The sequence below is a fragment of the Mobula hypostoma genome, chromosome 7, assembly GCF_963921235.1.
Source record: "Mobula hypostoma chromosome 7, sMobHyp1.1, whole genome shotgun sequence".
Classification (NCBI taxonomy): Eukaryota; Metazoa; Chordata; class Chondrichthyes; order Myliobatiformes; family Myliobatidae; genus Mobula; species Mobula hypostoma.
Window position 1 is genome coordinate 57,988,174 of NC_086103.1, and position 24,065 is coordinate 58,012,238.

The window sequence follows — 24,065 nt, forward strand, 5'->3', positions numbered from 1 at the left end:
TATTTGCAGCCCTTGTTATTTATATTCTATGTATTAGGCAGCACTCACGTGCTGTCTGCTTTCCTGTTTGCCTTCAAAAAGCTCATCGTTTCCAGGTCATGGAGAATTCTCAGAACCATCACCCTCCTCAGTTTAGTAGTTCCTAGGCCAGGTACTAGGTAGGCCCACAATTACCTCTTATGGCCTTATTGCCTGAATGCATGTCATCAGTGCCTGCAATGACAGACATTATGTGAACTACCTCCTACCATATTTATCATTTCTATCACCACTTCTCTTGGTGCCTTGTATCAGATGGTAGTACTACATATTATCAACTTGGTAGCCACATTGCAAAATAAATTAGGACACAGTGATAGTTATAATTGGTAACATTTGGTTATGAATCTACAGCTGTGCTTCTGTTTTGTGGTTAGGACATAATCTGTCTCATGATTCATCCTTCATCTAAATATGAAATGAACTTATTTAATACAGACTTAATCTGGTGGACTCATTTCTTAGTTTGTAGGAAATTTTGAGTTCTTGCCTTGAGAGTGATAGAAAATAACCTTTTATTTCCTGTGTTCCAGGATTACAATAAAAAGCAGACTCAATACATTAATCATGTTATGTTCTGGGGAGAATTTTATTTTTGATCTGACGGTTTAAATATGTCATCCATTTTAACCAATAACTATAAAATATCATAAATCTAACCATAGAACAGAATAAACAAGTTTAAAGGTTAACATACAGATACAAGCATAAACTTTGAAATTCTGTTTATGTATAAACAAACTGTAAAACACTGTTGAATATTTTTCGATAACAAACAAAGGAAAGCAGTGATCAATAAATTACCAAATATTGCATATTCTTGCTGAAAACAATGTAAATACTGGACACAGCAGTCCAGTGCTCAAGGCCCAGTAATTTTTGGTGTATTAAAGAATTCACCTCGGTATCAGATTCAGGAATCCCAAGTTCTTTCTTCATCATTTCAATCTTTATCAACTCTAAGTCTCTGCAGCAAGAGATGATCTCTTCTGGTTTTCCTCAGGGAGTGGCAAGATTTCAAATGTAGCAAGTTGTATGTCAGGTTAAAGGGCAGGATGCACCTTCCTGTAATGGGAAAAGCAGCAAGTAAACTAAGTTATCTGATCCACTAAGTAAACATGATGATTGTAGAACAATATTACTGAGTACATAACTGATAGATAGATAGATAAATATTTCATTCATCCCAAAGGAAATGACAGTGTCACAGTAGCATTACAAATGTACAGATACACAAATATATAAATATTAGAAGAGAAGTAACAAAGAATAAAAGGAGAGTCTAACAGGAGGGGTCATCACTTTCCCGGCTATAGGTTGACACATTATAGAACTGAATGGCCGAGGGTAAGAATGACCTCACATAGTGCTCTTTGGAGCAGTGCAGTTGTCTTAGTCTATCACTGAAAGTGTTCCTCTGTTCAGCCAAGGTGACACGCAGAGGGTGAGAAACACTTTCCAGAATTGCCAGGATTTCCCACACATATTGTAGACAAGGGATTTCCTGAAACGTGGCCTGAAGTGTATCAGAAGCTTCAGAATATCAGTATCAATATGTAAAAATTCCAGAAAATCAATAAAGTTATGTTAATTATAGTCGACTAAAATTTTTGTTTTCTATATAGGTATTTTCTTCTTTTTCGATCATTTTATTAATTTCGAAGTATAGAAACAAAACATAGCAATAATACAAATAGTAGGAGAAATATTGTTACACTTAAGAAAAGTAATTGTAAAATCACATAGTGTAAGTTAACGAAGCTCCCAATCATGTAGAACTGACAACGGATAATACAAATCAAAAAAAAACTGAAAAAAAAGTCATGAAAAAGAAAAAAAAACAAAACCAAAAAAAAACCCCATCCCCAAAGAAAAACAGAATTAATCAACTAAACTAAAAGACTTGGGCAAAACTAACAACTTAAAAATGGAAAAGAAGAAAACCTTAGCGTCGACAACTCCATTCCCCTCCAACAACAGTACAGAGAGATAAAACAAGTTTGGAAATGATCAAATTACATCAAGTGAAAATGCTGAATGAATGACCTCCAAGTTTTTTCAAACTTAATGGAGGGGTCATAAACTGCACTTCTAATTTTCTCCAAATTCAAACACAACATAGTTTGTGAAAACCAATGAAATACCTTAAGAGGGTTAATCTCTTCCCAATTCAACAACATGGACCTTCTAGCCATTAAAGTAAGAAATGCAATCATGCTTCGTGATGAAGAGGTTAAATTATTTAAGTCTATCATTGGTAGTCCAAAAATAGCAGTAATTGGATGAGGTTGTAAGTCTATGTTTAGGACCATTGAAATAATATCAAAAATATCTTTCCAATATTTCTCCAACAGGGGACATGACCAAAACATGTGGGTTAAAGAAGCTATCTCGAAATGACATCTGTCACATATTGGATTAATATAAGAGTAATAACAAGATAGTTTATCTTTGGACATATGAGCCCAGTGCACTACTTTAAACTGTATCAACCTATGTTTAGCACATACAGAGGATGAATTCACCAACTGAAGAATTTTTTCCCATTTTTCAGTCGGTATATTAATCTCAAGTTCTCTTTCCCAGTCAGCTTTAATTTTATTAGAAGCATCAGGACATAAATTCATAATTATATTATATATAATTGCTACTACACTTTTCTGAAAGAGATTTAAATCTAAGATTTTTTCCAAAATGTCCATTGGATATGGGTGTGGAAAATTAGGGGAAACAGTAATTAAAAAGTTTCTAATCTGTAAATATCTAAAAAAGTGAGATCTGGCTAAGTTATATTTATTAGAGAGTTGATCAAAAGACATAAAACAGTTATCCAAAAATAAATCACGAAAAGATATTATACCTTTGGTTTTCCAATCAAAGTAAACTTGATACATTGTGGAAGGTTGAAAAAGAAAATTTGATATAATGGGACTTGCTAGAATAAATTGATTAAACCCAAAAAATCTTCGGAATTGAAACCATATACGTAAAGTATGCTTAACTATTGGGTTATTCATTTCATATATAATTTAAAAGAAGTAAAAGGAAGTTAAGTTCCTAAAACCGAACCCAAGGAAAACCCTTGTAATGAATTAGATTCAAGATTTACCCATTGAGGGTTTAAAGATACGTCCAAATCTCGTAACCAAAATTTTAAATATCGAATATTAATTGCCCAGTAATAAAATCTAAAATTCGGGAGGGCAAGCCCCACTTCCTTTTTAGATTTCTGTAGATACCTTTTTCCTAACCTAGGATTTTTATTCTGCCAAATATATGAGGAAATTTTTGAATCTACGTTATCAAAAAAAGATTTTGGGATGAAAATTGGAACCGTTTGGAATATATACAAAAATTTGGGCAAAATGATCATCTTAATAGCATTAATCCGACCAATCAAAGACAAAGAGATTGGCGACCGTTTGGTAAATAAAAGTTTAATCTGATCAATTAAAGGTAAAAAATTAGCTTTAAATAAATCTTTATATTTTTCATAATTGTTATCCCTAAATATATAAATAAATCAGTAACCAATTTAAATAGTAAACGTCCATAAGTAGGTACATGCTTATTTAAAGGGAATAATTCACTCTTATTAAAATTCAATTTGTAACCAGAGAAGTTACTAAATTGAGCTAACAGATCTAAGATAGCAGGAATTGACTTCTCCGGGTTAGAGATGTATAACAATAAATCATCTGCATATAATGATAATTTATGTATTTCGTTTCCACGGGTAATACCAACAATATTTGGCGAGTCACGAATAGCAATTGCTAAAGGTTCAAAAGCAATATTGAATAGTAAAGGACTAAGAGGGCAACCTTGCCTAGTGCCACGGAAAAGACAAAAAAAAGGAGATCTATAATTATTTGTACAAACCGAGGCTACCGGGGAGTAATATAACAATTTAATCCAAGATATAAATGTCAAATTAAAATTGAATTTCTCAAGAACATTAAATAAATAAGGCCATTCAACTCTGTCAAAGGCTTTCTCAGCATCTAAAGAGATAATACATTCCGGGGTAGTAAATGAGGGGGTATAAATAATATTCATTAACCTCCTAATATTAAAGGATGAATAGCGATTTTTAATAAATCCGGTTTGATCCATGGAAATAATACATAGGTATAATACATAGGTAATTTGAGTTCACCTTTTTGCTTGAAGGAAATGTGTGATGTCACTTTCTGGAAGTAGAATTTGATAAGCAGTCACCTATTTTGCTAATGCATTTACTGTAAAGTTGTCCAACTCCACTTCATAATTTAACATTGAATCTGCATTACTCATAGACCATAAGCAACATGTATATAACGAATGAACGGTCTTGTCAGCAAGTCTATTAAGTGGCCACCATGTTCAGTTTGAAGTCAGTAGTTAAACTATATTAGGCAAATCTTCATCTGTTGTTGTTAACATAAGAAACTCTAGAAAAGGGTTAAAATGTTCTGCACCAATGAAGCTATTAATAAACACAATAATATCTTCTACATGCTGTTTCTAATATTCTAAGTGTTGGTTAGAATATTCTAATATTCTAATATTCTAAGTGTTGGCTCTACGCTTCTTTTTGGATTCCAGACCTAATCAGTTCCCCTCTACCATCACTCTGCTCCATCTAGCGGAATTAGTCCTTACTCTTAATAATTTCTCCTTTGACTCCTCCCACTTCCTCCAAACTAAAGGTGTAGCTATGGGTACCCGTATGGGTCCTAGCTATGCCTGCCTTTTTGTTGGGTTTGTGGAACAATCTATGTTCCGTGCCTATTCTGGTACCTGTCCCCCACTTTTCCTTCGCTACGTCGACGACTGCATTGGCGCTGCTTCCTGCACGCATGCAGAACTCGTTGACTTTATTAACTTTGCCTCCAACTTTCACCCTGCCCTCAAGTTTACCTGGTCCATTTCCGACACCTCCCTCCCCTTTCTAGAACTTTCTGTCTCTGTCTCTGGAGACAGCTTATCCACTGATGTCTACTATAAGCCTACTGACTCTCACAGCTATCTGGGCTATTCCTCTTCTCATCCTGTCTCTTGCAAAAACGCCATCCCCTTCTCGCAATTCCTCCGTCTCCGCTGCATCTGCTCTCAGGATGAGGCTTTTCATTCTAGGACGACGGAGATGTCTTCCTTTTTTAAAGAAAGGGGCTTCCCTTCCTCCACTATCAACTCTGCTCTTAAACACATCTCCCCCATTTCACGTACATCTGATCTCACTCCATCCTCCCACCACCCCACTAGGAATAGGGTTCCCCTGGTCCTCACCTACCACCCCACCAGCCTCCGGGTCCAACATATTATTCTCCGTAACTTCCGCCACCTCCAACGGGATCCCACCACTAAGCACATCTTTCCCTCCCCCCCCTCTCTGCATTCCGCAGGGATCGCTCCCTACGCAACTCCCTTGTCCATTCGTCCCCCCCCATCCCTCCCCACTGATCTCCCTCCTGGCACTTATCCGTGTAAGCGGAACAAGTGCTACACATGCCCTTACACTTCCTCCCTTACCACCATTCAGGGCCCCAAACAGTCCTTCCAGGTGAGGCAACACTTCACCTGTGAGTCGACTGGGGTGATGTACTGCGTCCGGTGCTCCTGATGTGGCCTTTTATGTATTGGCGAGACCCGACGCAGACTGGGAGACCGCTTTGCTGAACATCTACGCTCTGTCCGCTAGAGAAAGCAGGATCTCCCAGTGGCCACACATTTTAATTCCACATCCCATTCCCATTCTGACATGTCTATCCACGGCCTCCTCTACTGTAAAGATGAAGCCACACTCAGGTTGAAGGAACAACACCTTATATTCCGTCTAGGTAGCCTCCAACCTGATGGCATGAACATCGACTTCTCTAACTTCCGCTAAGGCCCCACCTCCCCCTCGTACCCCATCTGTTACTTATTTTTATACACACATTCTTTCTCTCACTCTCCTTTTTCTCCCTCTGTCCCTCTGAATATACGTCTTGCCCATCCTCTGGGTCCCCCCTCCCCCTTGTCTTTCTTCCCGTACCTCCTGTCCCATGATCCTCTCGTATCCCCTTTTGCCTATCACCTGTCCAGCTCTTGGCTCTATCCCTCCCCCTCCTGTCTTCTCCTATCATTTTGGATCTCCCCCTCCCCCTCCAACTTTCAAATCCCTTACTCACTCTTCCTTCAGTTAGTCCTGACGAAGGGTCTCGGCCTGAAACGTCGACTGCACCTCTTCCTACAAACTCTGACTCCTCTCAGTCAATATTAGGGAAGTTAAAATTGCCTGCTATTACAAACCTATTATTTCTATAGTTATCTCCCTACATATTTGAGCCACTAGTTCCCTCTAATTATGGTGGGGTGAGTAGTGCTATAGTCCAATCTCATCAAATCAATATGATAGCAAAACCTAAGAAGAACTTGGCCAGGTACAAGAACTGGCAGGGAAAAAAGGGTGTGGACCACGTGTAGCCAGATGAGATTAATTTAGATTAACATCTTGGTTGGCACAAACTGTCCTGTTTTATATTCTACATACATGAAACATTTTGGAAGCACAGTTGAGTATAATCAAGGTAATAATACACACTGAATTGCAAATATGTAATTTAAAAGAACATGATCTGCTTTGTTCAAAACACTCAACGGGCTAATTTTGCATCTGTTGAAGAAATGCAAATACATTTCCATTAGTCTGCAGAGAGTAAGAATTTCAGGTTGTATATTGTATACATTTTCTGATATTAAATGGAACCAATGTACCACTGAAAATAGTGTGGGAACCTACCATCCTTAAGGGTTTCAAATCCAGGTCTGACTGCTGTTACAAAATATCTTCTTTCTATCAGTCCCAAATGAAACTGGCTTTACAGTCTTGACATAATTTCCGAATCTGTTACCACAGATTTTCGCATGATTTACTGCAGAATGACTGTTCTATGCAGATTCATTAGTTAGAAGTGGAAACGTCAATGCTGCAGCAAGAGCTGCTCTACTGAAGTCAGAGTTTAAGTATCTTGTTAATATTTAGCACAAAGCCTGCATCTAATCCACAGCACATGTACTTGATCTGCCCTGAAAGTACATTTCATTTCCCAGAATATATTAATGTGTTTTATTTCTAGAGTAGTAAAAACAGAAAAAAAAAATTCAAAGTACAGCAACGATAAACCCTGATTTTAATTGCATTATTTAGCATTTTTTTAAAAATTCAGAGGCTGAAGTCTGGAGTAGAATTTATATTTAGTATATTTGGTTATGATTCCTGCAATAAATGAAAAACATATAAGTAATCCCCAGTCACGAGACAGCACACCCTGATGCCTTCCCAGTCATTGAGGGAGACTTCAACCAGGTCAGCTTAAAGAAGTCTGACAAACTACCGCTAACATGTCCCCTGTGGAAGCAGAGGAGCCAACACATTTAGTACCTGTCACACCACCCTGAAAAATGCTTACCATGCCATGTCACACCGGCACATTGACAAGTCCAATCGCCTAACTGTACTTCTACTCCTAGTGTATGGGCAGAAACTGAAGACCACACCACCAGTGGAGAGCACCATGAAGATATGGTCAAGGGAGCAAGAAGAGTGTTTACAGAACTGCTTTGAATCAGTATACTGGACCATATCTAGGGACTCATCTTTGGATCTGAATGAAAATGCCACAATTGTCACCAAGTTCAATACCTGTGTGGTCGAGTATGTGCCTTCAAGAACATACTAAACATAATCAAACCAGAAGCTGTGGATGAACTAGGAGATTTGCATTCTGCTGAGGGCTAGATCTGTGGTGTTTAAGACAAGAGATCCAGAACCCTACAAGTCCAACTATGCCTTACAGAACACTATTAAGACAGCAAAAAGGCACATTTCATGTGAAGTTAGATGTACGTCAGGGTCTGTATGCCATTACTTCCTAGGAGGCAAAACTTAATAGCATAATTGGCAGTGATGCTTCGATTCCTGGCACACAGACAGAGACTGAAGACCACAGCACCAGTGGTGAGGACTGCAAAGGTATGATCAAAGGACGAGGAAGAGCACTTACAGACAGCTTGAATCTTTTTACACAACTATGTTCAGGGACTCAGCTTCAGATCTGAATGAAAATGCTATAGTTCTCACTGACTTGTCCCTGATGCATTTTCTTCAGCAGTTGAACGGGGCATGGCTGCGCAAGCGCATGTAAGTCGGGCCCTGAGGCAGCAGGAGTATTTAAAAGAGAACAGTTTAACGGAGCAGGCAAGGGAGTAGAGGGAGACAGAGTAGGAAGGCTTTGGCTCCTGAGGCTTCGGCGAGCAGAGGCAGAGGAAGAGCTTCATTCCAAGTGTGGTAAGGCCGGGTAAGTTCCTTTAATAAATCTAATTACTTTAAGAGTAGGTAATGGAGGCAGCAGTTAGGGCAGTTGAGTGCTCCGTTTGCAGGATGTGGGGGAAGTCAGGGCAAGTACAATTGTCCCTGAATACTACACTTGCGATAGGTGCATCCAGCTGCAGCTCCTGACAAACCGAGTTAGGGAACTGGAGCTGGAGCTGGATGAACTTCGGATCATTCGGGAGGCAGAGGCAGAAATAGAGAGGAGTCACAGGGAGATAGTCACCCCTAAGGGCCAGGAGACAGGTAGCTGGGTGACTGTCAGAAGAGGGAAGGGGAATAGACAGAATGACCATAGCACCCCTGTGGCCATTACCACCAATAAGTACATCGTTTTGGATATTGTTGATGGGGATGTAGGAGTGTAGGAACAGATGTAGGGAAGAAGGAAGAAAAAGAAAATAGTAAAGTTGTTTGTACCGTTAGTGATAATCAGAGAGTAAGTGGTGGAAAATTTCTTAAATGCATTTATTTTAATGCTAGGAGCATTATAAGAAAGGTGGAGGAGCTTAAAGCATGGATTGATACCTGGAAGTATGATGTGGTATCTATTAGTGAAACATGGTTACAGGAGGGGTGTGATTGACAACTAAATATTCCTGGATTTAATTGCTTCAGGTGTGATAGAATTGGAGGGACAAGAGGTGGAGGTGTTGCATTGCTTGTCAGAGAAAATATTACAGCGGGTGCTGTGGCAGGACAGATTAGAGGGCTCATCTAGGGAAGCTATTTGGGTGGAATTGAGGAATGGGAAAGGTGTAGTAACTCTTATGGGGCGGTATTATAGACCACCAAATGGGGAGAAAGAATTGGAGGAGCAAATTCATAAGGAGATAGCAGATATTTGTAGTAAGCACAAGGTTGTGATTGTGGGAGATTTTAATTTTCCACACACAGACTGGGAAGCCCATACTGTAAAAGGGCGGGATGGTTTGGAGATGTAAAATATGTGCAGGATGGTTTTTTGCAGCAATACATAGATGTACCAACTAGAGAAGGGGCAGTGTTGGACCTCCTGTTAGGGAATGAGGTAGGTCAGGTAACGGAGGTTTGTGTTGGGGAGCACTTTGGGTCCAGTGATCACAATGCCATTAGTTTCAATATAATTACGGAGAAAGATAGGTCTGGACCCAGGGTTGAGATTTTTGATTGGAGAAAGGCTAACTTTGAGGAGATGCGAAAGGATTTAGAAGGAGTGGATTGGGACAATTTGTTTTATGGGAAGAATGTAATAAAGAAATGGAGGTCATTTAAAGGTGAAATTTTGAGAGTACAGAATCTTTATGTTCCTGTTAAGTTGAAAGGAAAGGTTAAAAGTTTGAGAAAGCCATGGTTTTCAAGGGATATTGGAAACTTGGCTCAGAAAAAGAGAGATACCTACAATAAATATAGGCAGCATGGAGAATATGAGGTGCTCGAGGATTATAAAGAATGTAAAAAGAATCTTAAAGAAATTAGAAAAGCTAAAAGAAGATATGAGGTTGCTTTGGCAAGTAAAGTGAAAATTAATCCCAAGGGTTTCTACCGTTATATTAATAGCAAAACGATAGTGAGGGATAAAATTGGTCCCTTAGAGAATCAGAGTGGACAGCTATGTGTGGAGCCAAAAGAGATGGGGGAGATTCTGAACAATTTCTTTTCTTCGGTATTCACTAAGGAGAAGGATATTGAATCGGGTAAGATAAGAGAAACAGGTAGAGAATTTATGGAAACTATGATGATTAAAGAAGAGGAAGTACTGGAGCTTTTAAGGAATATAAAAGTGGATAAGTCTCCGGGGTCCTAACAGGATATTCCCTAGGACATTGAGGGAAGTAAGTGTGGAAATAGCAGGGGCTCTGACAGAAATATTTCAAATGTCATTAGAAACGGGCATGGTGCCGGAGGATTGACGCATTGCTCATATTGTTCCATTGTTTAAAAAGGGTTCTAAGAGTAAACCTAGCAATTATCGGCCTGTAAGTTTGACATCAGTGGTGAGTAAATTGATAGAAAGTATTCTTAGGGATGGTATATATAATTATCTGGATAGACAGGGTCTGATTAGGAACAGTCAACATGGATTTGTGCGTGGAAGGTCATGTTTGACAAATCTTATTGAATTTTTTGAAGAGGTTACTAGGAAAGTTGATGAGGGTAAAGCGGTAAATGTTGTCTATATGGACTTCAGTAAGGTCTTTGACAAGGTCCTACACGGAAGGATGGTTAGGAAGGTTCAATCATTAGGTATTAATATTGAAGTAGTAAAATGGATTCAGCAGTGGCTGGATGGGAGACGCCAGAGAGTGGTGATGGATAACTGTTTGTCAGATTGGAGGTCGGTAACTAGTGGTGTTCCTCAGGGATCTGTACTGGGTCTAATGTTATTTATCATATGCATTAATGATCTGGATGATGGGGTGGTAAATTGGATGAGTAAGTATGCAGATGATACTAAGATATGTAGAGTTGTGGATAATGAAGTAGGGTTTCAAAGCTTGCAGAGAGATTTAGGCCGGTTAGAAGAGTGGGCTGAAAAATGGCAGATGGAGTTTAATGCTGATAAATGTGAGGTGCTACATTTTGGTAGGACTAATCAAAATAGGACATACATGGTAAATGGTAGGGCACTGAAGAATGCAGTAGAACAGAGGGATCTGGGAATAATGGTGCATAGTTCCCTGAAGGTGTAATCTCATGTGGATAGGGTGGTGAAGAAAGCTTTTGGTATGCTGGCCTTTATAAATCAGAGCATTGAGTATAGGAGTTGGGATGTAATGTTGAAATTGTACAAGGCATTGGTGAGGCCAAATATGGAGTATTGTGTACAGTTTTGGTCACCGAATTATAGGAAAGATGTCAACAAAATAGGGAGAGTACAGAGAAGATTTACTAGAATGTTACCTGGGTTTCATCACCTAAGTTACAGAGAAAGGTTGAACAAGTTGGGTCTTTATTCTTTGGAACGTAGAAGGTTGGTGGGGACTTGATAGAGGTAATTAAAATTATGAGGGGGATTGATAAGAGTTGGCGTGGATAGGCTTTTTCCATTGAGAGTTGGGGAGATTCAAGTAAGAAGACATGAGTTGAGAGTTAAAGGGCAAAAGTTTAGGGGTAACATGAGGGGGAACTTCTTTACTCAGAGAGTGGTAGCTGTGTGGAACGAGCTTCCAGCAGAAGTGGTTGAGGCAGGTTCGATGTTGTCGTTTAACGTTAAATTGGACAACTATATGGACAAGAAAGGAATGGAGGGTTATGGGCTGAGTGCAGGTCAGTGGGACTAGGTGAGAGTAAGAGTTCAGCACGGACTAGAAGGGCCGAGATGGCCTGTTTCTGTGCCGTAATTGTTATATGGTTATATATGAGTTCAACGCCTTTTATGAACAACATGAATGGGAGAATGAAATTACACCTCCGTAAGTACTCAAAATATCTGGCAAACCTATGATCTCTGTCCCGGAGGCTGATATCAGAACATTCAAGAAGGTAAACCCTTGCAAGATGACAGGCACTGAAAACCTGTGCCGACTGGCTGGAGCATTCAAGGACATCTTCAACCTCTCACTGCTGCAGTTAGACGTAGCCACCTGATTGAAAAGAGCATTCATCGTACCGGTGGTCAAGAAGAGCAGGGTGAGCTGCCTCAATGACTATCACTCAGTGGTGCTCATATCTATTGTGATGACATGTTCTGAGAGGTTCGTGGTGGTTAGAATTAATTCCAGCCTGAGCAAGGATCTTTACCTTTGCAATTTGCCTACTGCCACAAAAGGTCTAAAGTAGACACAATTTCACTGGCTCTCCACTGGGCTTTGGACCACCTGGACAACAGTAATGCCTATGTCAAGCTGCTGTTTATTGATTACAGTTTGGCATTCAACACCATCTCCCCTCAGAACTAATCAACCAGCTTCAAAATCTGAGCCTTTGTACCTCTTTCTGTAACTGGATTCTTGACTTCCTCTTCAGGAGACCACAGTCAGTGTGGATCGGAATTAGTATCTCTTTCTTGCCAACAATCAACACAGGTGTAACTCATGGATGGGATGGGTGCTTAGCCCATTGCCCTACTGTCTCTACACTCATGACAGTATGACTAAGCACGGCTCAAAAGCCAAGCAGAATCAAGTTTAATATCGCAGGCATGTGTTGTGAAACTTGTTATGTGGCAGTACTACATTGCAATACATAATAACTAAAAAGCTATAAATTAAAATAAGTATATATAAATAAGAGATTTAAATAAGTAGGGCAAAAAGAGAGGAAAAAATACTGAGTGAGTGTCTATGGCTTTATTGTCCATTCACAAATCCAATGGCGGAGGGGCAGAAGCTGTTCCCATAATGTTGAGTGTGTGTCTTCAGGGTCCTGTACCTCCTTCTTGATGGTAACAATGAGAAGTAGGCATAGGCTGGGTGAGGTGGGCTCCTTCACGATGGAGCTGTCATTTTGAGGCATTGCTTTTTGAAGATGCCTTCATTGATGGGGAGGCTAGTGCCCATGATGAAGCTGGCATAGCTTACACCTTTCTGCAGCCTTTTCCAATCCTGTGCACTGTCTCCTACACACCAGATGGTGATGCAACTAGTTAGAGTGCTCTCTATGGTACATCTGTAGAAACTTGCCATTGTCTTTGCTGACATACCAATTGTCCTCAAACTCCTAATGAAGTATAACCACTGTTGTGCCTTCTTTGTAACTGCATCTACGTGTTGAGTCCGGGATAGATCCTCAGAGATTTTGACACCCAGGGACTTAAAACTGCTCACACTTTCCACTTCTGATCCCTCAATGAGGACTAGTGTGTGTTCCCTCAATTCCTACTTCCTTAAGTCCACAGTCAATTCCTTGGTCTTACTGACATTGAGTATAAGTTTGTATAAATTCACTGATGGCACCACAGTTGTTAGCAGAATCTCAGATGGTGACAGGGTGGTGTACAGGACTGAAATAGATTGGCTGGTCAAATAGTGTCACAACAATAACCTTGCACTCAATGTCAATAAGATTAAGGATGTAATTGTAGACGTCAGGAAGGAGAAGTCAGAAGAGCACACATCAATCATCATTTAGGGGTCAGCAGTGGAAAAGGTGAGCAAGGAGTCAAAATCTCAGATGATCTATCCTGTAATGGGGATTTGGTTTCTGCAGATGTACTGTGGAGAGCATTCTGACTAGTTGATCACCGCCTGGTGTGGAGACGCCAATGCATAGGGTCATAAGAGGCTTCAGTGGGTTGATGACTCACCATTTCCATCATTGGCTCAGGCCTCCCCCATTACCGAGGGCATCTTCAAAAGGCAATGCCTCAAGAAAGCGGCATCTATCCTTAAAGACTCTCACCATCTGGGACATGCCCTCTTCTCATTACTACCATCAGGGAGGAGGTACAAGAGCCTAAAGATCCAAACTCAATGTTTTAAGAACAGTTTCTTCCCCTCTGTCATTAGACTTCTAAATGACCAATGACCCCTTGAACATCCTCTCCCTATTTCTGTTGCACAATTTTATTGGTTTATTTTTAATGTAACTTATAATAATTTCTTATGCCTGTACTGCACTGCTGCCACAAAACAACAAATTTTACTACTTATATCAGTGACAATAATCCTGATTCTGATCCTAACATTCATTATTACTATGATTCTAACATTCATTATGACTATGGTTTACAGAAGAACTGAGCAGTTGTGATGAGGAAAACAAACTTAAAATTTCTTGTCTGCTATTTTCCATTGCTTCCTATTAAATCACTTCTGGAAGTACCAAATTTTACTTCAAATACATGATCGTTATCGTTTATAAAGTATTAGTTTTCAGGATTTGACTTTCTGTAGACATTCCCAGAGCTCCTGTCCTTATTCAGAACCTATTTTGAGAATAGTTTGAGAGCGGCTGGGTGGGGGGGGGTGTGTTAAAATAGAGTTGCAGGGGATTAGGAATCCAAGCGCCAGTGCGGATTGTGGAGTGGTTGTGGAGAAAGATGTGTTAAGTCTACATACAAGTTAGGAATCAAAAGGTTGATCTAGGTGTGACTACTGTTGTGAGCTGTGTATATTTCAATGCAATGAATATTTTAGAAAAGATGGATGAGCTTAGGACATGTAATTATGACATTATAGCTATTAGTGACACTTGGCTGCAGGAGGGGCAGCACTGGCAGTTCAATTCTCCAGCATTTCATTGTTTTAAATATGATAGAGTGGGAGGGATTGAAAAGGGAGGGGTGGCATTACTAGTCGAGGAAAATGTCACAGCAGTGCTCCGACAGGACAGACTGGAGAACTTGTCCACTGAGGCTATATGGGTGGAACTGAGGATTAAGAAAGGGGGATTTTATTATAGACCATTAAACAGTACGTGGGATTTAGAGCAACAAATTTGTGGAGAGATTACAGACTGTTGTAAGAAACGTAAGAGTGTGACAGTAAATGATTTTAACTTCCCACATATTGACTGGGTCTTCAATACCGTAAAAGGGTTGGATGGAAAAGAGTTTGTGAAATGTATTCAGGAAAGTTTCCTTCATCAGTACATAGAGATCCTAACTAGAGAGAGCGTGATACTAGATCCCCAGTTAGGGAATAAATCAGGGTAGGTGACCGAAGTTTGCAGTGGGGAACACTCTACAACTAATAATCATTATACCATTAATTTTAAGATAATTATGGAGTATGACAGGTCTGGTCCTCAGTTTGAGATTCTAAATTGGAGAAATGCCAATGTTGATGATATCTGAAGGGATCTAGCAAGTGTGGATTGTGATAGGTTATTTTCTGACAAAGATGTGTTTGTTAAGTGGAAAAGACAAATTTTGAGATTGCAGAGTTTGTGTGTTCCTGAGTTCCAGAGTTTGTGTCAGATAAAAGGCGAGGATAATAGGTTTAGGCAACCTTAGGCTATGTCCACACTACGCTGGATAATTTTGAAAATGCCAGTTTCGAGTAAAAACGACAGGCGTACACACTAAGCATTTTTCAAAATATCTCTGTCCACACTAACACGGATATTTGGGCGAATCTCCTCTACTGGGCACGCGCAGGACACACAGAAAACAAGGCAAGAGGAAACAGTATACTTAGTGCGCATTTGTCCAGTTACAGAGTAGAAAAACTTAAAAAGAATTGCTCTTGGCTGTCACGTAGGAGGACTTAAAACTAAAAAAAACAAATACTGGAGCGTATGGAGGAAACCGACAGGGAGTTCACGGACAGTATGACCTGGCTGACGACGAGCATTGAAAAACTGACTAACTCTGTTGCATTAATAAAGCACCTTGTTAAATGTATAAAACATGCCAGCATCAGTGTTATCTGGTATTTTCATACAATGTTACATTAAGTTGTTACACATCTATTGTCAGAGAAGTACTTGCATAAATAGGTAAACCACCTTCATACAAGCAAGGACAGAAAACAGGGCAAAGGAGTATACTTATTTATTCAGTAAGCTATGGGTCAAAGTATTTGGTGAGTACATTTCTAACTCTTCTGGCTTCAGTCCCATTGCCGTCTGTTCTGAAATTGTTAGGTTTTGCGAAGCGCAGAATCAAATATCGCTGTGATGATTGTATGCTTTAATATCAATTGTTTGGCGAGAATAAAGTAGTAATAATAATAATAATAAGAAGAAGAAGAAGAAGAAAACAATGAAATGCCGGGCTGCCACCATCTGTTCCGGCACGTCATGACAGCGGTTTTAAAAAGCTCCGGTTACCCCGTACACACTGCAACGGATATTAGGTGTTTTCAGGTTTATTCACTCTGGAGACCGTTTCTGAAAATCTCCATTTTTGGGGGATGAAAGCGTCATTTTAGTGTGGACAGAGAGTCAAAACGAAGAGAAAAAGCTTCGTATTCAAAATTATCTGGCATAGTGTAGAAGTAGCTTTAGTTAGCTTTGAGATAAAGAAGGTGGTACATAACAGGTATAGACAGGAAGGAATAAATGAGGTACATGATGAGTATAATGCAAGAGAACAGCTAAGAATGAAATCAGGAGGGTTAATAGAACACAGGAGTTTGCTCTAGCAGACAAGGTGAAGAAGAATCCCAGAGGCTTCCATAGATAGTATACATTAAGATCAAAATGATAGCAAGGGACAAAATTGGCCTCTGAAAAATCAAAGTGATCATCTATGCATGGAACTGAAAGAGATTTTAAATGGATTTTTTGCATCTGAATTTACTCAAGAGATGGACACAGAGTCCATTGAAGTGAGGCCAAGCAGCAGTGAGGTCATGGACCACATACAGATTATAGAAGAGGAGGGTTTTGCTATCTTGAGGCAAATTAGGGTGGATTAATCCCCAGGGCCTGAGAAGGTGTTCCTTCAACCTTGTGGGAGGCTAGTGCAGAAATTGCAGGGGCCCTAGCAGAGATACTTAAAATGTTTTTAGCCTCAGGTTAGGTGCTGGATGACCAGAGGATAGCTAAGGTTGTCCTTTTGCTTAAGAAACAGTTTAATAATAAGAAGAAACCAGAGCACCTGGAAGAAACCCAGACACTCAGATATGCGTACAAACTTTGAAGGAGGACACCAAAATTAAACTCTGAACTCTGATGCCCAAGCTGTAATAGTGTTGTGCTAACAGCTATGCTACGTGGCATCAAAGATATTTGTCTGTGGTAGGTCATGTATAACCAATCTTATAGAATTTATTGAGGAAGTTACCAGGAATGTTAGTGAAAGCAATGCAGTGGATGTAGACCAACCTCCGAGGCCGGACCTTATCAGAAGCCCTGCAAAAGCCCATGTAAACAACATCTCTACTTTTAACAACAGGAATTCTGCAGATGCTGGAAATTCAAGCAACACACATCAAAGTTGCTGGTGAACGCAGCAGGCCAGGCAGCATCTATAGGAAGAGGCGCAGTCGACGTTTCAGGCCGAGACCCTTCGTCAGGACTAACTGAAGGAAGAGTGAGTAAGGGATTTGAAAGCTGGAGGGGGAGGGGGAGATGCAAAATGATAGGAGAAGACAGGAGGGGGAGGGATGGAGCCGAGAGCTGGACAGGTGATAGGCAGAAGGGGATACGAGAGGATCATGGGACAGGAGGTCCGGGAAGAAAGACGGGGGGGGGGGTGACCCAGAGGATGGGCAAGAGGTATATTCAGAGGGACAGAGGGAGAAAAAGGAGAGTGAGAGAAAGAATGTGTGCATAAAAAAGAGTAACAGATGGGGTACGAGGGGGAGGTGGGGCCTAGCGGAAGTTAGAGAAGTCAATGTTCATGCCATCAGGTTGGAGGCTACGCATACGGAATATAAGGTGTTGTTCCTCCAACCTGAGTGTGGCTTCATCTTTACAGTAGAGGAGGCCGTGGATAGACATGTCAGAATGGGAATGGGATGTGGAATTAAAATGTGTGGCCACTGGGAGATCCTGCTTTCTCTGGCGGACAGAGCGTAGATGTTCAGCAAAGCGATCTCCCAGTCTGCGTCGGGTCTCACCAATATATAAAAGGCCACATCGGGAGCACCGGACGCAGTATATCACCCCAGTCGACTCACAGGTGAAGTGATGCCTCACCTGGAAGGACTGTTTGGGGCCCTGAATGGTGGTAAGGGAGGAAGTGTAAGGGCATGTGTAGCACTTGTTCCGCTTACACGGATAAGTGCCAGGAGGGAGATCAGTGGGGAGGGATGGGGGGGACGAATGGACAAGGGAGTTGTGTAGGGAGCGATCCCTGCGGAATGCAGAGAGAGGGGGGGAGGGAAAGATATGCTTAGTGGTGGGATCCCGTTGGAGGTGGCGGAAGTTACGGAGAATAATATGTTGGACCCGAACCAAAGTGAAATATCTGTTATTTCTGAAATTTCCATCTGTCTCTGAAAGTTCAAATGTAAGTTGCCCTGCTGATCTCTAAGGAGATCTACTCTCTCCCTAGCTACCTTTTTTACTCTTAATATAGCTATAGGAATTCTTGGGATTTTTCCTCACCTTTCCTGCCAGATCCATCTCATAACCTTTATTTGCCATCCTAATTTCCCTCCAAGGAGTATTCTTAATCGTTTTGTCATGGAGAAAGGGTTCACTAGCCCATGACCTAGTAAAACGAATGTCTATTTCCTTAATTTTCTTTTTTTGCCCAGTGCTTCAATATCTTTCATCAGAGAAGGTTCCCTAAACTTGACAGGTTTACCCTTCACTCTTAACAGAAATATGCTGCACTTGGACACTTGCTATCACACTCCTAAAAGCCTCCCATGACTTTTGTATCTTTCCCTTCAAACAGATCCACCAAATCAAGATCTGCTTGGTCTTGTGTAAAGGCCTCAAAATTAGTTCTGCTCTAGTTTAGGAATTTAACCTGTGGGCCTGCCTTATACTTTTCTATTATGGTCTTAAACTAATAGAATTATGATTACAAGAGGTAATCATAAAGGGATTTAAAAGGAGGTCCCTTATTGCACCTTCCTGAGTAAGGCCCCCTATATATTGACTCAGAAATATATATTTATATATTCTATATCGTCCAGGCCCTTAACACTGGGTAGTCCTATTTTTCTTACAAAAATTTCTCTACACATCTGCTCTTTAAGTTCCTGCTTACTATTGTGGGGGTCTATAATACGGTCCTACTAGAGTGACTCTCTGATTATTATTGTGAAGTTCTACCCTTTTGGACTCACGGTATGATTCCCCCCCAAGAATGTTATCTCTAAGTACTGCTGTTACCTCCCTCAACAAAACGTCTATAACCCCTCCTTGTCCATCTGTAAGACAGTCTTGCCTTTCTCTCTGCCATGTATTCTATTATGGCCAGTCCTCGGAGCCATTTCATGCTTAGTTTGTCTGCCTTAACTGTTAAACCTCAAACAATGAAATAAATGCAGCTTAACTGATGATTCTGTTCCTTGCTTTTACAAGCTATCCTGATTAGTTGATTTGCTCTTGCTGGCAACTGTTTTATCCCATGAATCAGAGTCCCACCAAAAGAAACTTTCACAGAAAACCATCATAGATAAAGACTGAGAATGTATTACCTTTCAGACTCTTCTTTGCTGATGCCAGTATCTTTAGTAATGTCAGAGCTAGGCTCGTTATCATCCAGGATTAGGACCAACTGGTGGCACTGTTCATTCCTGGACTGACAGGTCCGATAGATGATGTGGGAGCCCTGCTTGTGTGCATTCCTTTTCCTGCAAAACAGTAGCTTCTTGTATGCCATGCGGAATTCCCGGTTGAGTACGGCGTACACTATGGGATTCAGACCTGAGTTTACATAACCCATCCATAGCACCACAACAAAAGTGGTCTTGTCGGTTCGAATTCCTGAAACCCCTTCATGGAGAAACACTGTAAAATAAGGGAACCAGCAAATAATGAAGACTCCCATCACAGTTGCTAGAGTTACTGTTGCTTTATGCTCCTTCAGAATTCTACATCTCCTGGCGTTGTTGATTCTTCTGGCCTGTCCCCTTGCAATTTTGAATATTTTGTAATAAGTTAAACTCATGATGACTAAAGGAATATAAAAGGTGATGAACGCATCCACAATGGCAAAGGTTGTGTTCAGTTCTAAGTGGCAGTCAGTGGTCGCATTTGAGCTTTGCACTAGTAGATCTTTGGTATTCCATCCCATGTTGATGGGCAAGAAGGAGAACATGACGGAAATGCTCCAAATCAGTCCGAGTGAGATGACAATACGCTTTGGAGTAATGACCGTGATGTACCTCAGAGGGGCGGTGACGGCAAGGTAACGCTCGAGGCTGATCACAAACAGATTGAGGATAGAAGCGGTGGACAGCATGACATCCAAGCTGGTGTAGATATTACAGAAGGTGGACCCAAAAGGCCATTCTGAATTTAGCAGCTCTAAGATTGTTGAGAAAGGCATGACCAGCAAACCCAGCAGTAGGTCAGTTGCCGCCAGGGACACAATAAGACAGTTGGTATGGCTCTGGAGATGACGGTTCAACCCCACCACTAAGCACACCAACACATTGCCGAAGATTGTTATTAGTGTAATCACGCCGAACACAAGCCCAACCAGTATTGTGGAGAAAACAGATCTACGTTCAGATTCACTGGTGATAGTCAGATTGCTCTCCATGTCCACAATCTTGTATTAAAAAAAAGTCATAATATTGACAAATACAATGAAGTCACATCAAACATTTAAGATTCATTACTTCTTAAGTCACAAGTCTGTACAAAGGGAGAATGCAACTGAAAACACATTAGCAGGCCATTTAAGGTGACTTAAATCATCTCTACCTGATTTCTTTAAGTTATCAGTGACAGCAGGAGGTTGGATATGGAGAACACAATTTCCTACATCCTGTGTATGTTGAAGCAAATTCAATGTTGTCAGGTGAACAGCCAAGGTAATGTCAGATCTGTAATAAAAGTGGCAAGGTCAGCATTGGTTTAGAAGCATAGCGTCTTATAGCATGGAAACAAGTCATTTGGTCCAATTCATCCATGTGACTATGTTGCCCAGTGAACTAGTCCCATCTGCCAACATTTGGCCCATAACCCTCTAAACTCGTCCTATTCATGTACATATCTAGATGCCTTTTAAATGTTGCTAATGAGCCTGCCTCAACCATTATTTCAAGGAGCTCATTCAAAATGCTCAACCCCCTTTGCATTGATAAAGCTATCCCTGATGTGCCTTTCCAATCTCTCCTTTCTAATCTTAAAACTATGCCCAAGAGATTCTGCAGATGCTTAAAACTATGTTTTGCAGATTAAAAATAAGTTCTTAAAATGATGACCTCTTGATTTTAGCGCCCCAGCTCACTGGAGAAGAGACTCAAACAACAGGAATTCTGCAGATGCTGGAAATTCAAGCAACACACATCAATGTTGCTGGTGAACGCAGCAGGCCAAGCAGCATCTGTAGGAAGAGGTGGAGAAGAGACTATATGCTTTTGCCTTATCTAAGGCATTCATGATCCACAGGGGCTCCTAACCTTTTTTATGCCATTAGCCCCCACCATTAGGGGTTCTGTGGACTCCAGGTTAGGAGCCCCTGCATCTAGCAGGTCACCCCTCAATCTCTTATGTTCTAGGAAATAAAGTCATAGTCTGCATAATCTCTCTTTATAACTCAGGCCTCTAAATCCAAGCAACGTCCTGGTAAGTCTTCTCGTTTGCTCTTTCAGGTTTATAATATATTTTCTATAACAGGGTGACCAAAACTGTGCACAATGCTCCAAATGTAGCCTTGCCAAATTTTATATCACTGCAACATAACTTGCCAACTCTTAAATGCTTCCTTGAAAGATGAAAGCCAATATCTCAAATGCCTTCACCACCCTATCTACCTGTGACGCTGCTTTCAACAAACAACACTTCCCAGCCCTACCATTCACTGTTTAAATCCTACCTTAGTTTTATCTCCCAAAATACATTACCTCATATACAGTATAAAGAAAGCCAATTGCCAATCCTCAGTCCACATACTCAGCTGATCAAGATCCCTCTGTAATTCTTCATAAAACTATCTACAACACCACTTATTTTAGTAACATCTGCAAAGTTATGAACCATACTTTGTGTATTTATATCAAATTGTTTATATAAATGAAAAACAACAACGATCCCAGCACTGACCCCTCTAGCATACCAGTAGCCTCAGACCTTTAATCTGAGGAACATTCCTCGGTTGTTACCCATTGCTTCCTATGACTTGTCAGACATGACTTTCCATGCATGAAGACACACTGACTGTTCCATATCACACCCTGTCTCTCCAAATCCTGGTAGATCTTGCCCCTCAGAATCCCTTCCAGCAATTTACTTACTGCCAATGTCAGGCTCACTGGCCTGTAGTTCCATGGTTTGTCTTTGCTACACTTTTTAAACAATGGTACAACATTAGCCACTGTCCATTCCTCCAGAACCTCACCTGTGGCTAGAGATGGAGCAAAAATCTCTTCATATTTTTTTTTTTCTTTAGCTTCCCACAAGGTCTAAGAAAGCATTAGGTCAAACCTGGGGATTATTTCATTTTAATGCACATTAAGTTCTCCAACACTTCCTCCCCATGAATTCCTATGAATCCTGGACAACACCACTCATTTCCTCCATTTCCTTGGCTTCCATTGTTTTCTTCACAATAAGAACTGAGGAGAAATAAATATTCATTTAAAATCCCTCCTATTTCTTTTGGTTCTACACACAGAAGGCTATGTTGATCTTTAGTGGGACCTATTCTCTCTCTGTCACCCTTTTAATATTAATATACCTGTAGAATCTCTTGGGATTTTGTCTCACCTTGCCTGCCAGATCATTTTTGTATCCCGTTTTTGCTCTAACTTCTCTCATAAGTGCACTCCTACACTTCCTGTAGTCAAAAGATTCATAGTTTTCAATTTCTTATGTGCAGTGTGTGCCTCCTTATTTTTTTAACCAGTACCTCAAAATTTCTTGTAGACCAAAGTTCCTGAAAACTGCCAGCCTTGACATTTGAACTAATAGGAAAATGCAGGCCCTAAACTCTTGGTATTAAACTTTTAAAGGTCTCCCACTCGGAGATATTCCTTTCCCTGTAAAAATTTTTGTCCAACCAACCACTGAAAGATCCCATCAAATGGCTTCAAAATTTGCTGTCCTCACTTCAGAACTTAAGATGAATAGAATTATGGTCAGTGGACCCAAAGTGCTTGCTAACAGACACTTCACCACTTGCCCGACTTCCTTCCCAAGAGGAGGTACAGTGTTGCACCATCTCTAATTGTCCCCAATATATATAAATAAAGGAGCTTTCTGAGGCACATTTCACAAATTCCACTTCATCCAGACTTTAAACTATGGTTGGCCTAGTCAATATTAGGGAAGTTAAAATCTTCCACTAATACTTCCCTCTTATATGTAGAACTAGCGGCAATCTCTCTACAAATCTGCTCCCCCAAGAATATCCTTGCTAATGATTTTTTGTTGTGACCTCTTTCATCAAGATTTCAACTTTTCCTCTTCTCTTAACTGCACCTCAGTCATATCTGTAACATGTATATCCTAGATTATTAATTACCTATTTTGCCCTTCCCTCAGCTATGTTTCTGCTGGGCTATAATAGCCCATTTCCCTGCGATAATCCATGCCCTGAGTTCATCTACTATCAAGCCTCTCACATTGAAATAAATACAGTGTAAACCCAATTTGCTCCCATTGACAACAGGAATTCTGCAGATGCTAGAAATTCAAGCAACACACATCAAAGTTGCTGGTGAACGCAGCAGGCCAGGCAGCATCTCTAGGAAGAGGTACAGTCGACGTTTCAGGCCTGACGAAGGGTCTCAGCCTGAAACGTCGACTGTACCTCTTCCTAGAGATGCTGCCTGGCCTGCTGCGTTCACCAGCAACTTTGATGTGTGTTGCTTGCTCCCATTGACTACAGTTTTATCTCCTGATTTCTCAACGGCCACCCTACTGCTTAGAGGTCCACCTCCTTTCACTCTAGTTTAAACCCTCCTGAATAGCACTTGCAATTCTGCCAGGCATGATACTGGTCTCCCTCCAGCTCAGGTGCAACCCATCTTCTTCCACCGGCCACCCCTAACCCAGAAGAGATCCCACTGATCCAGGAATTTGTATCCTGGTCCCCTGCACTTTCTCCTCAGCCATGCATTCATATCTTTCTATTTCTACCTTCTAGTATTGGGCACTGGGAGTAAAATTGAGATCCTGCTTTTTGGGTTCTCTCCTAACTTCCTATATTCACCGCCAGCTTACAAAG

General features: G+C 40.7%; 1 protein-coding gene across 1 annotated transcript in view; it reads right to left on the reverse strand.

Annotated features, from left to right (window-relative positions):
• Positions 1-621: 621 nt before the first annotated feature.
• Positions 622-24,065, reverse strand: part of LOC134348922 (alpha-1A adrenergic receptor-like) — a gene marked incomplete at its 5' end in the record, with an annotated part of 36,919 nt that continues 13,475 nt past the window's right edge. The window contains 3 exons of the mRNA XM_063052725.1: positions 622-1,104; positions 19,363-19,675; positions 20,597-20,718. Coding sequence (XP_062908795.1) covers positions 1,083-1,104; positions 19,363-19,675; positions 20,597-20,718 — 457 coding nt within the window. The remainder of the gene's footprint in view (positions 1,105-19,362; positions 19,676-20,596; positions 20,719-24,065) is intronic.